The sequence below is a fragment of the Castor canadensis genome, chromosome 7 (genome assembly GCF_047511655.1).
Source record: "Castor canadensis chromosome 7, mCasCan1.hap1v2, whole genome shotgun sequence".
Classification (NCBI taxonomy): Eukaryota; Metazoa; Chordata; class Mammalia; order Rodentia; family Castoridae; genus Castor; species Castor canadensis.
In genome coordinates this window covers 59957884-59974537 of record NC_133392.1, presented here as the reverse complement: position 1 = coordinate 59974537, position 16654 = coordinate 59957884, and the positions used below count along the sequence as shown (strand labels likewise).

At 48.7% G+C, this 16654-nt stretch overlaps 1 protein-coding gene across 1 annotated transcript in view; it reads right to left on the bottom strand.

Moving 5' to 3' along the window:
• The window catches only part of Hk1 (hexokinase 1), a 57246-nt gene extending 50839 nt beyond the window's left edge, over window positions 1-6407 (bottom strand). Inside the window, exon 1 of the mRNA XM_020161977.2 lies at window positions 6205-6407. Coding sequence (XP_020017566.1) covers window positions 6205-6267 — 63 coding nt within the window. The 5' untranslated portion in view covers window positions 6268-6407. The remainder of the gene's footprint in view (window positions 1-6204) is intronic.
• Between the last annotated feature and the right edge of the window lie 10247 nt (window positions 6408-16654).

Sequence of the window (16654 nt, the reverse complement as noted above, 5' to 3'; positions counted from 1 at the left end):
CCAGCTTAAGGTCAGCTTGGGCTATATAGATGGAGAGACCCTGTCTCATAAAAACCAAAGAAAAGATGGAGAGTTTCTGTTATGTGAGTTATAGCCCAACTGAAAATAAAGTAGGGGTCCTCCACCATGTGATGGTCTGAACACTGGCTCTACCCTTTACTCTCTGAGTCCAGGGTCTTCATCCAAAGTGGAGATTGCAATGGTACCCACCTCACAGAAGCCTTGCGCGGATTAGACAGCTAATACTCGTAATACCTTTAGCACCGTATTGTAAATGTGACAGGCATTACAGGCTGTCCTTGATTAATTAGTGTTACCACTAGTAGCCCCTAAAGGAGACCTATGTTAAGAAAAAGCTAAGAAAGAGGAAAGACAGGCCTGTAGGAAGCACAAATGCCCCGTGCCCTGGAGGGTCCCTGCAGGTCTTAGCATCTGCAGCCTGGAGTCAGACATGGACTGAGATAAACCTGAGCCGACATTTTCTGCCTGCACGGGGCCAGCTCAGCTTCTGTTTGCAAAGGACTTCTCCCTGCAGGCTGTGGGGGCATAGCCACCCTTTCCTTTTACGGAAGATAGTCTAAAAGAGGCTGCTGGCTGGAGTTTTCTCTGAACAAGACTGGGCACGTTTAGGGGACAGATAAGCCTGCCCTGCCAGAGGGCCATCCACTCAGAAAGAGAAAGTGCAGAAGCTAAGAGCACACATGCATGTTTAATTCCCAGGAAAGTTTAACAGAGTCGACCTAGAGTGCAAGGAGCCATGGACAGCGGTCCTCAGCCTTCCTCTGCAGCCACCCCCTTGCCCAGCACAAGCCAAACAGCTCAGCCGTGGCAGTCAATGGGGCATGAGGCTCACAATGAGAGCTGTCAAGTTCACTCAGTGAGACTCTGCAAGCAGGGCCGTTTGATAAGGCAAATTAGGAAACCAGCTAATTTTAACCTAAGCTCCAATGCTATGATGTGAATGGAAATGACTGAGGAAGGAAACGGACTGAAAGCGATCTTACAAATTTGCAAAGGTCTGACCATACCAAGGCTTGGCAGGGCAGATGGCAACCCCCACACACCTTCAAAAGGAATGTGATATGGCACCGCCACCAAGGACAGCGATCTGGCAAAATCTGATAAATGGCAAAGTGCCCCTAACCTTTTCACTCAGTAATTCCAGCCCGTGGTAAAAGGATAACTTAGGGACCAGAGAGATGTGTGCTAAGGAGTTGGTTGAGAACAAGTTATTAGAGACATTGTTAGCTGAGAAATGAGAAACCCCAATCCCTGTCGAAAGAAGAATGGATAAAGTAACCATCACATTGCCATAAGAGCACTGGGCAGTTTAAGTTAATAAGAATTACATGGACGAACATAAAAAAAAAAAATTGCCAAAATATAATGCTGAACTAAAAAAAGGAAGTTGACAGAAGGTCGCATACAGTATAGCACCATTATAAAAATGAATACAAAGCAATACCATATCCGTATTACTTGAACACATGCATTTACAAATGTCAAAAACAAAAAGCAATAAAATATACTGGTGACAAATACACGCATGTGTAACAAAAGTACAAAAGCATGCACAGAAATGATAAATGCCAAATTCAGGACAGCGGTCACCTCTGGAGGGAGAAGAGAATGGGATCAGAGGTGGCTGTGGCTCCCGGGATGTCCATAATGTAACTAACTGTGTCTCAATTCTCAAGCTAAGTAGTAGGTAGGAACGCTTGTATTTATTGACTTGCGGGGGGAGAGAATGAAAATACAGGTTCCAAGATAAAGCATTAAAATCAACAAAGATGAGTTTTTCTCCTAAAGGAAGCAGAGGCAAGGAAAGGCCCGTGGATCCCATTTCTGATTTTCTTGCAATCTTAGGAAATAATATTTCCTGTGTTTGTGTTTCAAACATTTATAATGTAATCTCAATTATATATAATTGATATCTGATATGATACATATAAAGTATTTCAGGATGCTCAGAGCTAACAAACCACTAAAATGAGAAAACAAAAACTACATTTTGGTTACTATCCATTTGACTTCCCCTACAAAGTTTCTAAGTCTGATATGCTATCTATACAGTTTACCAGAAGATCAGATACAATGAACACAACCTAGTGGTAAGTGGTTTCATAACATCCCCTTGATGTGGTTTATTATGCTGGAAGGTGGTAGGCACCTGACCTATTTCCCCAAGCAGACTAGCGTCCATTCCTTCCCAGGTTAACACATTACAGCCTGGCTTTAAGCAGTCCCTAAGATATGACTTCCCTCCAAAGGTCCAGGCTCCTAACAGTCTACGCTTGGCACACATCTTTTTGTTGTTGCTGTTTCACTTTGAGCATATCTTTAGACAACAAATAATTACCTGTGCTCCATGAGAAAAAGGACCCTCTTCTGCCACATTTATACTTTCTGCACAGTACTCTGCACATAATAACCTTTTTGAAACACATGATGCATTCCTATGATCTGATTTGATTCTAAGGGGCCTCAAATCAATGAGCAGGGGCCAGCCAGCACTCTGGCCACTGATGATTCCTGGACATGGAGTTGTACGACTGCCTCCGTGTATCCAAAGTCTCTCTCAGGTCCTCCTCAGGCATGCTCAGAGCTGGCTCCAATGGCTAATTCTATCAGCCAGGCACACACACTCACAGAGACAGTCCCAGTCACGCCCAGCTTTTGGGGAGAAAGCTGCCCGTGCTTCCTGGGAGAACAGCAGGAGCGTGGGAGCAAGCACTGCGCAGAGTAGTCAGACGTGGAAGCACCTCCCAGCCCAGTTTATTCCCTCACGACATTCCAAAATGATCCAACCAGATGAATTGGAGAGATTGTGAATGCCCAGGTCCAGAGGTATATGAAACATTTTCATAATTTTATAACCTCACCTCTCTCACCCCCCAGTCCACCCCAGCAGTAAGGAACAGGCTTTTTTATTGCCTGGTTTTGCAGCTGGAACATCCAGACTCTGAGGAAATGGACCATGGATGGCCTTCAATTGCTAAGCATGAGCCAAGAGACTCAAGGACTCCAGGGGTTGGCCCCTGGACAGATCACACCTATTTGCCCATCTCCTAATGGGGATTACTTAGAGCCATGGGGAGCCCCCACAGAGAAAATCCACTGGGGTTTGCTCATAATTCTGACAAACCTAGAGGAAAGGAAGTCTGGTCTTTCTGTAGAGGCAAACTTCAAATCTTCCTGGATCCATCTTCCTTTTCTAAACAAACAGCACACTATATATCCTTTGCCCTCCTCCAGGTCCCTCATGGCTAACCCAAGTGGAGGAAACTGGCAGGACGAAAAGCATGCTAAAAGTCACTTAGAGGTCAAAGGACACAGCGTCTAGCTGCAGAATGAGCAGATGTCCAGCAGTTGCTCATAAGCACACACGTGCCTCCTTTTCCTCCTAAAAGCATTAGAAGAGTGAGAGGAAAATGTGGGTTTTATGCTTTGCTCAGCCTACTGCCAGGACACCCTTTCACAGCACCATTAACCAATATTGTGCAGATACAGCCCAAAACATGGGGCTCCAAGCCGGGAAGTGTGACTCACGAACTGTTTCAGCCCAGAACATATTTTGTAAGGCTGAGTTATTGATGTGAAGAGAGAAATGACACCTCTCATGGTGGCATTTTTATTCTGTGCAATCTTGAAAATCTTCCCCAGCATGATCCCACCTTCTCTTCTCCTTAGAGTGCAAGAAGACCAGAGCAAGTTACTAGGGGATGCCAGGTCTGTCTCAAGAACCCGGAAGGCTGCCTAAAACTGGAGGGCTGAATCATCATGACCACATCCTGGGGTCTCCCTTGGTGTGGCACACAGGGCTCAGCCCTCTAGGAAGAACAGAGCTCGGAATCCTGAACCCCCAAGTCGGCCTTTCCCATAGTGATTGGTGGGTGCAAGGGCAGGTCTCTAACAGGCCCGGAGCCCCAAATGGCAGAATATGGTCCCCCAGCACCTGCACACTCGACAGTGGGTAACAGAGCAAGTACCTGGAAACTGACCAGGTACCACACCCACACATGGCAGTGCCACACAACCCCCACCATGCAGGTGGAGGCAGTGCTGGAACAAGAATCTACATAATCCACCCCATAGAAAGCAGCATAAGAGGTCCCGGGCTTTTAAGAATTTCCTTCACAAAGAATGTTATCTTGTGAAAGTTTTGCCCTCAGGACCCTCCTCCAGCAAGGTTCTGTGGCTAGATATTAGGATCACATCTCAGAGTGAGCAAGGACTTGGTTAAGGATCAATTGATCAGATACCTACAGGGGCCTGGAAGATAGAATGTGTATTGACAGAAGTCCATCAGGCCATTTACAGTAATGAAGGGCTCTGGGGCCACACTAGACACTGCATGTCTTCACATGCTGAGTGCATCTTGTCACTCACTCCATCCCTTATCCCTTGAGAAGGTCTGAGACTAGGGCCAAGAGTGGCCCTACCAGGAAGGTGAGTTCCCAGAGAGCAGAGCTCTGCTTGAGGGCAGACCAGGCAGGAGACGCTGCATGTCCGATGAAACAGATGGTCAACTCAGCTGCTGGACACTACCACCAGGGAGGAGTGCAGCCGGCAGCTACACAGGGGGTAGTGTGTGTGGATGCTGAAGGGGTTACAAGGTCATTCACACCCCCACTCTAGTGATCTGCTGTCTTGGGCTACAGAGGACACCCAGTACAAGAGGAGGACTGGGAACTCTTGGCTTCAGGGCACCTGTTTCAGGTACACTATGAACATGCAGTAAGGCCCATCTCCCCTTTCCAGAGGAAGAACATCAATGATGTGCAGTACACTGAAGAAAACTTGTGGGAAATGCAGCGACCAGAAAGGTGTTCCAGGGGAGCGACTGTGCATCCTGTGGTGTGACAACCCTAGTTTCATGGCAGATTTCCAAGCCCATTTCCCAACTACCCTAGTCTTGGTCCCCACCCAGCACACAAAACCCAGAATCAGAGTAGCTCGTCCACAGGCCTTGTCTCTCAGCACCAAGTTCTTGGGCGGAGAGAGATGGGAGCCCCGCCCTGGCTCCACCCTTAACTGGCTGGGTGACCTTGATGAGGTCACAGCCTTGATGAGGTCCTAAGGTGCCAGATGAGGAAGCCTTAGGTGGAGAGGGCCATCCTGTGGTTTTAGGGGCAGATAATCAAGGCCTGTCATTTCTGCTTCTCACCTGTAGATAGACAGCACTGCCTTGAACTTGAGTCACGCTGACTTTGTCCATTCCAGCCAATCCCAGCCATAATGCAAGGGGCATCCCGTTGGGTGAGGGGCATGTGCCAGACCTGGCACTGATAAAATGGGTGTCTTTCCCTACAACTTAGGCTGTTTCTGGAAACTATGGTATCAAAGCCGGCAGAAGGGTGAGATACACCTTCTTTAAGACGGCTGGCAGACAGCATTTTACACCAGAAGGACATCAAAGGCAGAAACTCTGAGGGTAGGGTGATTGTGACCATGTGCAAGAACACACATGCTACAGCACACACAAGTCCTCCATCCTGCTCAAGTGACCACAGTCTCTTATTTGAGCTCCTGGGCTGGGGCTGGATGAAAATTACAGCTTAAAAGGAATAAAAAATTCCATTCAGACATGCAACTCCAGACCTGAGGCCTATGAGCAAAGCTTCCGGTGGCCTCCACTCCCCTCCCCACTCCGGAAAACTAGGCGGGTTACCGGGTCCTCAGATTAACGAGCAGTTGCAACAGCTGGGGGAGCCCGGGTGACACCTTCTCCGGGGCACCAGAAGACCTCAGCTGGGAACCCCAAATATAGGATGCCTGGCTTCTAGCCACCACGCCAGCCAGCTGCTCGCTCACCTCCCCAGCATCTCCGTGATCACACCTCCCTCCGCCCACAGCGCTCAGACCTTTCCAATCAAGCCCTGTGGACCAGCCCGCTGGTCCCCACCCAGCCAGCTCCCTGTAAGGCCTGGGGGTTCATATGACATCCACAGCCCGTTTCAAGGACACTGCAGTAACCCAGTCTCGGGGATCTTCAGCCAACCACTACCCTCCTCAACACACACTGACAATGCCAGGGGATTCCCATGTTAGGCCTCTTGCCGGCGCCCTGGGGTCCAGCCACATGCTGGCCAGGAGAGGCCAGCCAGGCGCGGGAGGATGGAGGCGGCGGCGTCGAGCGGATGCGCGAATGCAAGGCTGCGGCCAGGGCGCGGGTGGCGGCGGCGCGGCGCGGGCGGGGCTCACCTTTTTGACTTGGTCATCCTTGAGCTCGGTGAAGTAATAGGCCAGGAGCTGCGCGGCGATCATGCTGGCGGTCGGGGGTGCCGGGCGGCAGGTGTGGGGCCGGTCAGTCTTCCGCAGCCCAGGCAAACAGTGGTCCTCCCGCAGCGGCTCGGCGGCTCCTCCTCCTCCTCCCGCGGCTCCTCCCCCTCGGCCCGGGGCGCGGCGTCAGCTCGCGCGCTCCCGGTCTCCGCGCTCCCGTCCTCGGGAGGGTGACAGCCGCCAGCCGGCCCACCTCCTCAGCGCCCATTGGCTGCCGCGTGCGTCCGGGCTGGGAGGGGGGGACGCGGCGGCCGCTCCCTCCCGCGCCGGAAAAGGGGCGGGCGACGTCGCGAAATCCCCAGCTGTCGGGCATCACCCTGCACGTCCCCCACGTACGGAGCCGGCGCCGGGCGGGAGGCTGTGTCTAGGGCGCACTGTCACGGGTGGCGGCGCCGTGCCTAAGAGCGGGTGGGCGGGATGCAGGCAGAGAGGTGCGGGGCGCCGCCGGGCGGGTACGAGAGACCCCGAAGGGTTTGCTGCGGAACAGGGCACAGCTTGGAGGACGGGGTGGGGTTAGGAACGAGGCAGCTGGCTCCTTCCTCGGCAATTAGGGCTCTCCCCGGGGATCCCCGTGGGTGGGGAGGCGGCTTGCAGAAGTGGGCGTGGAAAGCGAGCGGAAGCGGGAACCAGGCGGCCTCGCCATCCTTGCACCCGAGTCTCTGCGCTTGCCGGCGTTCGCGGGTCCAGTGCGGCGTCCCACCTTCGTCCTCTGCGGCAGTGCATCACCCCACCCTGGGCCTCCCGGCTCATATCTCAGGCTGGCGAGTTTGTATTGCTAAACCCAAAGTGCCAGCCCCTGAGTCACCCGATCCTGTGACTCTCCCCGAGGGCGGAGACTTGGGCACCGGGACACGGTTAGTCCCCATTCTCTCGGCCTGCTCTTCCTCTTGGGCATTCAGAACCACCGGGGTCGAGGGTATAGTTCAGGCGCCTCCCAGGTGCTGTCTTTTTCACTTTTCCGGAGAAAGTTATGCGGAGCAGTACCTTACCAGACCACAAGAGCTCAAACATACAGAAGTGGCTACTATCCTGACTCAACAGGTAAGGAAACTGAGGCTCAATGAAGCCACAAGTTTTGCAGGACCTTATATAGCCAGGAAGTTGAGGTCAGGATTAGAGCTGGGGCCTGCCTGTCTTTAAAAGCTGGTACTCACAGTTGTACGCAGCTCTCCCTCCCCTGCCCAGTCCAAGCAGGCCATGTTCCTGGCTGCACCTTGTAGGGCAGATGGTCAGCATCCCACTTCTAACCCAACACTGGATGCTGGGAGCACCTGACCAGGCCTAGCAAAGTTACAGCTGCCTCAGGGGGAAGATGGCCTAGGACCAGGTCAGCCCTCCCCAGGAACCCCAGGGCCCTGACCACTGCCCATCCCCCACAGAAAAGGAGGAGCTTAGATGCCCACAGGTCCCCACATCCCCTGTACACATTCCTGTCCCCTGCTTTATGGTCTGTGCAGAGAGGCATTCACAGCCACCTCTCTGGACCTGTTTGATCATCCATAAGATGGAAATACTAGTGCTCACCCTGTCCCCTTGTGAGGGTCCTTAAAACACCTGCATCTAATACAAAATAAATGCTAGGTATTAATAGAATTGACTGGAAAGCTGATCAGGTTAAAGCTTCAGGGCCTGTCACCTGCCTGTCTCCCTTTCCAGGCTGTGGCACAGCCTGGCAGTTTTATATTTGAATTATTTTGCAAAGAGATGCCCCCCCCCAAAAAAAATTATTTAAACTTAAAGCTCCACTAAACCTTGATCTGCCTCTGGATAATTATAAACCAGGAACAGCAGGGTTTTATGGCACATACCAGACACACTACCACCGTGGCCGTAAGGCAGATTTGAATAGATGAGAACAAGATGACTCTGAACTGCCGTTTACTTTGAGTCCTGCAGATGTGCCTCTGCCAAGCTCCCATGGCTGGGAGATCACTGAGGATGGTGGACTGTGTTTTGCCATTGCTCTGACTCCCACACCTGCCCAGGGCTGGCACCATTCAGCAGACTGAATGGAGCAAAGGTGGTGATCACGAGCATGGCCCTCACTCAGCCCCCAGCCAATGCCATCACCCTTACCTCCCGACCACCTCATTTGAGCCTGGAGTTGGAGAAAAGCTGCCCCTGTAAATGGCCAGGCCACCCTGACATGCTCTACTGAAAGACAGGAAGGTATTTCTGTTGTCTCTTCCCAAGCCTCTAAGGGAAAAGCAACCTGTCAGGGTGACTTGACCTTCCCAACCCCTGCAGGCAGCCAGGCCTCAAGGCCCAGCAATATTTCCGGAGACAGCTCTAAGCCTGAGCCACTGCTTCTCAAAACCCCCAAATCTCCTCTCTGTGGACCAGAAATATTACAAGAGCCTTCGAGCTGTCCTCCCTGGTTACTGGCTTCCTGCCACCCAAGCCATTCAAGCTCCAGGCCACATTAATCCTGCTAAAAAGCAGCCTAATCACATCACACCCCTGCCCACAATACTTCCTGGCCCCCTCCTTCCCAATGGACCCAATTTAAACATCTCTGGCCTGGTGGTTGTGGCCCTCTGTAATCTGACTCCACTCTTTCCCACTTATCTCTTTTTTCACCCCTGGCTACAGCAAGGCCACTTCTCACTGTCTTTCCCCAACCAAGTCCATTCTGTTGTGCCCCTTGCTTATCCTGCCTTCTTACTCACTTTCACCTGACCAAGTGTCCCCTCATTTAAAGCCCAGCTGGCCCACCTTCCCTAGGCAGCCTCCCCTGACCTCACCTACTTACCCCAACCTCCCTGGCCTTGGCGCCTTCACAGGGCATGCACAAACAGTGCTCACAGTCCATCCAGATGGAGACCAAGGCTCTTCTGTACAGATGGGGAGCCTGAGACGCAGCTGGTGGGCCATTTTGCCCAGTGTCAGGTTGTGGGAGAGTTTGGAGCCAGGACTCAAACTCAGTTCTGATGCCCAACCAGAACTCTGTTCATCCTTCCCTACCACCTCAGGCAGCCTGGGCCCCAGATAAGTAACACTGAGTCACCACCACCTCCCTGATAGGAGTGACTGTCTTCTGGGGGGCTGTCTTATCTGCCCCCATCAGACTGCTTCCTGAGCTCAGTACACAGGCAGTGTTGTGTCTCCTCTTAATCAAACCAGTGATCACCTCATGTATGTCTTGATTATTTTGCCTCTTATGGCTGTGACACAGCTCTTAAAGTCCAGCTCAGCCACCTTGATTACTCCCTGGACCCACAGGAAGACCTCACCCCAAAGGGAGTCCCTAGTTTCCTCCCCTCTGAAGTCTCCCCTCAAGTCCCCTGAATTCTTAGTTCATTTACTGTGGTTCTCCTTGTACAAGTTGGTGGAAAGATCAGATGGTGCCATACTGTCACCTCACAAAACACACCTGCATTTCTAAAAACAGAATTCCACCAATTCCCGTCTGACTCACAGCATTCGGAAGTTAACTGCAGCAGTGATCTCCAACAGATGGACACGTACCTCAGCACCTGGGAGCACACCACACAATAACAGCAATAGTGTTTGCACAACGTTGACAGTTTACAGAGCAGTTTCTCATTTATTGCCTCATTTCTCCTGATAACAGCCTGGTGAGGTTAGAAGGGCAAATATCATTATCCACACTTAATCAATCAATGAGGTGTGGGGTGATAGAACTTGCCTAAGGTCTCAAAGAGAGTGAGAAAAAGAAGCATTAAGGCCAATGCCTGTATCAATGTGCATGGTGGAATCCTGACCCAGTGGGGACTGGCACACACAGCACTTCCTGCAGGGACCCTTATCCAGTATTTCTGTAAGATCAGTGGTTTCAGCCTGGCTGCCCACAAGTCACCTGGAGAACTTTGCCAAATGTCCATCCCCAGAACGATGCGGAAAGCAGAGACTGACTGGCTTGATGTCGGCTGCAGTCCAAACATCACTTTTTCAAGTTCCCCAGGTGAGACTCAGGTGCTACCAGGAATGAGAACTGCTGATACAGACCTTGGCTTTCCATGGAACATCTGGAAGAAATTTTTTCAATGAATTGACTTCTAATACTTGTAACAGCTTCTCATGAGCGGAGCCGAAGGTGGGAATTTGGCTCAGTGGGGTGAAAGTTCATTTCCACTTTCTCGTCAGCTCTGCACAGTTCTGCTTCCTGCTTGAAAAGGGTGGTGATGTTTTGTGAGCTTCCCAGCCCCTCGAGTGGCTGGACTTGTAAAATCACATTCTTACCCAGCCTCCCTCCCTTTTTCATTTGCCCAAAGTTCTACCCTCCACCATCATAACAGGGTCAATGAACTCGTCAACCTCCAGGCTAAATCTACAGCCTATGGTATCTTACCTCGTCCATCTGATAGTTTATAAATATGGGCCAACACTTAGCAATTAGGAGATTTCGCTTTAAAACCCAGGTCTCTGGCATCTAGGTCCAGCTTCACCACCCACATGGGTGATTACATGGCAAGATTGGGCTAGAGCAGAGAGCAGCCACTGCCCTCTCAGATAAGGTAGGGGCCCCCAGCAGCCCAGGCCCACCCGGCCCACCCAGCCCACCCACTGCACTGATTTCCACTGACTGCCTTTCTACCCTCACTTCACATTGTACAAGCTCTGTAAAGCATTTCAGCTTTCAGCTCCTAGTGATTAGAATTTACAGGCAAAGGCCTCAGGTATTAGGGTCAGGGTTAGGATAAAGCTAGATTGGTAAACAGGTTGCAGGACTTCAACTTTTCACCTAGATCTTGTACTCTCCAGCTTCCCCCAAACAACTGCTCCTCAGATAGCATAAAGTCCCCTGCCTGCCTGCCCCTTGCTCCACCCTGTTCACCACAGCTCAGAGAGAGGACCTGAATCCCAGACACGTTTCTCAGCTTCCACCTATGAAGGCTTCTCCTCCCCTCTGGGGTCGACAGTCCAGGGGAGCCAAGGGAAGCCCAATCCCACCCTGTCACACTGGATATTCCATTGCTTCTGACCCTGACAAACCTCCTAGGCACAGAGAGCTGTGGCCTGGAGGAGGAAGGTTAACAGACTGCTGAGGCCTTTCCAGGTTTAGACCTGTTCCTTATCTTAGGCTGGTCTTTCCCCAAAGGAAGCCCATATCTTTTTGGGCCAGAGCAATGGCAGATCACCCTGCTGGCTGGCTACCCTGAGTTTCCTGGGATAGTTCTCCCCAGAATCCACACACAGTTTACAGAGCCCACCAAGGTCCTCCACCCTGACCTTAGAATTAGCATGAAAACACACTGGTAAGAACTTACAGAGTCTACACCCATACCCAGGCAGGGTGGCTGTGGGAGTTCACAAGCCAGCAAATTAAATATACAAATGAAAATTAGGTACTGACTTTTTATTTTGTTAAGAAAGGGCCTTTTAAAAAATTATAATTTCCATTTCCTATCAGCGTAATTTCCTAAAGGAAAAGGTATTTTAACCCACAGAAGTAAGAATAATGATCACTTTTTTTTTTTTTTGGCAGTACTGGGGCTTGAACTCAGGGCCTTCACCTTGAGGCACTCACCAGCCCTATTTTCGTGAAGGATTTTTCAAGATAGGTTCTCATGGAACTATTTGCCTGGGCTGGCTTCCAACCACAATCCTCCTGATCTCTGGATCTCTGCCTCCTGAGTAGCTAGGATTACAGGCATGAGCCACCGATGCCCAGCATAGCGATCACTTTTCAAACTACATACTCTTGGCTGTATGATAGGAACAGCTAATGCTTAGGCAGAACTTAGTATATATCTGGTATTCTTTGAGACCAGGGGCATAGCTAAGAAGTCAAGTGCATACTTAGCACTTGCAAGGCTTTCAGGTCAATCCCCAGCACTGACAAAATAACAACATACTTGGCTTATATTAACTTGTTTGAGCCTTAAAAATACCCCAGTGAGGGAGATACTAATAATGTCCCCATTTTATAGATGAGAAAACAGTCACAGGGAGGTTCCGTGACTTCCCCAAGGTCACAAAGCTCCTGAGTGGAAGATGTGGAATTGGAGTCAAGGCCATTGGGCTCCAGACTCGTGCTATCATCCAGCAAAGTGAAATGTTGTTGTACCATATTGTCTTTTTCTCTTTTCTTTTAGTGGCACTGGGGGTTGAACTCAGTATTCTGCCACTTGAGCTGACACAGACACCTCAGTCATAGATGGGTCCAACGACCTGCATACCAGGGAGTCTGTCAGGATGGAGCCGGGATTCTGGTCGGTTTGTAAAGTCTGGCGTGTGGATCCTGGCTCTGCAGCCTCCTATAAAGGGTATTCTTGAGCCAAGCAGGAAGGCAGCTGTGCATGACCAGGGAAAGGGGCTGTACAAGAGCTCCGGAAGCCCTTGAAACCAGGGTGTGTATGAGGGACTGAACTCCTGTAAGATCCAAAGGAACTAGCCAAGTGTGCCTGCTCTCTCACTGTCCTCTGCAGGTCTGTCCCCATGTGCCCATCCCAAAGAATCACTCTTGTCAAACCTTTTGGTCTTCACCTCCCTCCCAAACTCCTGACCCATATTTCCAACCGCCTCTGAGTGGCAACTCCTCTCTGTCCCAAAGCATTTTCTTTTTCCCAAGTTTACTCTTTCTTCTCTAAACCCACCCTGTCACTAATTCACTCAGCACCTAATCAGCACCTTGTTCTTCCCTGATCACTGGAATGTGGAAGTGAAAAAGACAGAGTGCCCACCCACACTCTGGTAGAAGAGACAGGAAACCAACCACTAATAAAATATACATCAGGCTGAGGTCTAGGAGGCAAATAGAAAGCTGATATCCTAGGGTGTCCCACTTCCCCTTTGACCTAACTAATAAAAGCTCAGGGTCCTTGGGCTAAGGCCTACATTTCAAACCTCGCCTGCAGCTAACGTGGCCATGTGACCAAGTTCTGGCCAAAGAGGAAAGCGAGAGGGTCTCCTGGAAGCCTGCTTAAGACCCAACTCCTATGCAGCTTTCCCTTTTCATTCTTCTCTCCTCCTTCCTATTGGCTCCTGGATTAGGAAATAATCTTGGGAATGGCAGCCACACAAAGTAAAGCAACAAAATAAAATAGGAGCCTGTGTCACTGTCACCAAGGTGCCCCCCTATCAGCCCCACACCAACTACCTCCAGATTTCTAAACTTTGAGAGAGAAATAAATTCCATGAGTTTACCCAACTGCAGTTTTTGGGTTTCCTGTTACAACCAGGCAAATCTCATCCCAGCTGATATGCAGGCTGAGCAAACACAGGGTAGGGGTATCATTTTAAACAGGATGGATGGGAAGGCCTCTCTGAGGAGGTGACAATTGAGCAGACTCTAAATAAAAGGAGGGAGGATGCCAGGCTGGTGTCTGGAAAGTGCTGCTGGCAGAATTAGCTCCTTTCACCAAGCTGGACACCTGAGCACCATCCCCAGGGCTCCTTCATCATCACAGGCCATATCTAACCTGTTATCAAATCCTGTCAGTCCTCTCTATGGGTGTGTCTCCAGAGCACGGGAAACAAAACAAATCAAACCTACAAACTAGTTTTTTATTTTGTGTTTGAACTCAGGGCCTATACCCTGACTCACTTCACCAGCCATTTTTTGTGATGGGTTTTTTCAAGATAGGGTCTTGAGAATTATTAGCTCAGGCTGGCTTCAAGCAGTGATCCTCCTGATCCCTGCCTCCTAAATAGCTAGGATTACAGGGGTGAGCTACAAACTCTCTTGAATACAACTTTTCTCCCCATTCCTTCCCTAGACAGGCCCATAGTGGGTTAAACTGTGCCAGCAAAAAGATGTGTCTCATATGAATAAACAAAACAAACAAAAAAAGATGTGTCTCTGTCCTAAGTTCCAGAGCCTGTTCCTGTGACCTTATTTGGAAAAAGGGTCTTGCAGATGCAGTTAAGTTAAGGATCTCAACATAAGGCCTGGGGATGCAGCTCAGAGGTAGACTATGTGCTTAGCATACTTGAGACCCTGAGTCTAATCCTCAGCACCAAAAAAAAAAAAAGATAATTTTAGATTACCAAGATGGCCTTAAATTCAATGACAAGAGGCAGAAGAGAAGACAGGAAGAAAAAGAGCATAAAAATAAAGACAGAGATGACTGATAACCTTTAGCCACAAGCCATCAGACACTGAAGATGGGGGGGTGGTTCTTCCCTAGATCCCCAAGGACACCTTGATCTCAGACTTCTGGCCTCCAGAACCTTGGGACCATGAATTTCTATTGTCTTAAGCACCAGGTTTGTGAGAATTTGTTATGGCGGCCCCAAGAAATTAATGATCAGTATCAACTCTCCCCAGCCCCAGCTATGGAACATATTTATTCCGGAACCATCAGAGAAAATGTTTTGGTCATGCAGCAAATCTTTTAATCATCAACTCAATAATACATATATTTATTTATAACTATCAGTGCATACCATCATATTAATATGTATATTATAAAACATCTGTAATATAGACATGAAAAACAGTGAGATACGTAGGAGACTAAAATAATACAGCAGCTCTGAGACTGTTTCTAATAAGGTTTGGCTGTTTCTAATAAGGTTCATTATATAGCTTACCATATCACACAGCAATTCCGCTCCAGGGTATTTACCCAAGAGAAATGAAATACTTTAAGGATCATCCATGTTGTAATACATGAATAAAATTCATTCTTTTTTCTTTTTTTTTTTTTTTTTTGGTGGGACTGAGGTTTGAACTCAGGGCTTCAAGCTTGCAAAGCAGGTGCTCCACTACTTAAGCCATACCTCCATTCCATTTTTTGCTCTGGTTATTTTGGAGATAGTGTCTCAAGAACTCTTTGCCTGGGCTGGCCTTGAACTGTTATCCTCCTGATCTCAGCCTCTCAAGTAGCTAGGATTACAGGCATGAGCCACTGGTGCCCAGCTCATTTATTTTGTCCCAAGTAACGTTACATAGTGTAGCTAAACCACAATTTGTTCACTCATTTAAAGATCTGTGCACATGTCCATAGTAGCTTTACTAGTAACAGCCCAAAACTAGAAACTAAAATGTCCATGAGCAGTGACTAGGTGAACAAATTATATGTCCATACAATGAAATAGTTCTCAGCTATGGAAAGGAATATGTTCTGGAGGGTAACAAGGTTTTTGTTTTGAGGATCTTGTTTTGTTTTATTTTTTGGCAGTACTGGGGTTTGAACTCAGGGGCTTTTATGCTTACTAGGCCGGCACTCTACCACTCTACCAGCCCTTTTTTGTGTTGTATATTTTTGAAATAGAGTTTTGCTTTTTACCCAGGCTGGCCTTGAACTGCAATCTTCCTGATCTCTGCTTCCTGAGTAGCTAGTATTATAGGCATGAGCCACTGGTGCCCAGATGGAGGGTTAACAGTTTTATTGAGATAGAGTTCACGTGTCACATAAATCATCTCTTTTTTTAGGGACTCACTATTACACATCCCAGGTTTCAAGGAATCGTCCTGTCTCAGCCTCCCAAGTAGCTGGAACTACAGCTACTTCACCTATTTAAAGGGTACAATTTCTAGTGGGTATAGTGGCTCTGTCTGTAATGTTAGCTACTCAGGAGGTGGAGACTGGAAGGATTACTGTTTGAGGCCAGCACAGGCAAAAAGTTTTCAAGACCCTATCTCAGCCAATGGGTGGATACAGTGGTGTAACACCTGTCATCCCATCTACTCAGGGAAGCACAAATAGGAGGATGTGATCCAGACCAGCATGGGCATAAAGCAAGGCTCTATCCCAAAAATAACCAATGAAAAAAGGGCTGGCAGAGGGGTTCAAGTGGTAGAGCACCTGCCTAACAACCATGAGGCCCTGAGTTCCATCTTCCAGTACCATTAAAAAAAAAAAGTACAATTTAATGATCTTTGATAAAGTCACAGAGTTGTGAGATCACCATCACAATTAATTTTAGAATATTTTACATCTCTCCAAAGGACACCCTGTACCTATTAGCTCACACCTCCCAAACTCCTATGCTTCCATAGGAAAACACTACTACACTTTCTGTCTCTATAGAGTTGCCTGTTCTGAATATTTCATATAAATGAAATCATATGTCATGTGATCTTCTGTGAGTGGCTTCTTGTACTTAGCATAATATTGTTAACATTTATCTATGTTGTATGTATCTGAACTTCATTCTTTTTAATTGCCAAATAATATTCCATTGTGTGAACATATCACAATGTACCTACTCACTTTTGGATTCTTTTGGTAGTATACTATGTTCTTTAGGAGTTGCTAGAGCTCCCATAGCAAATTACCACAGACTGGGTGACTTAAACAACAGAAACTTATTGTCACCCAGTTTTGGAGACTAGAAGTTCAAGATCAAAGTGTAGACAGATTTGATTTCTGCCAAGGCCTCTCTTTTTAGCTTGCAGATAGATGGCTGCCTTTTTTTTTTTTTTTTTTTTGTGGTACTGGGCTTGAACTCAGGGCCTTCA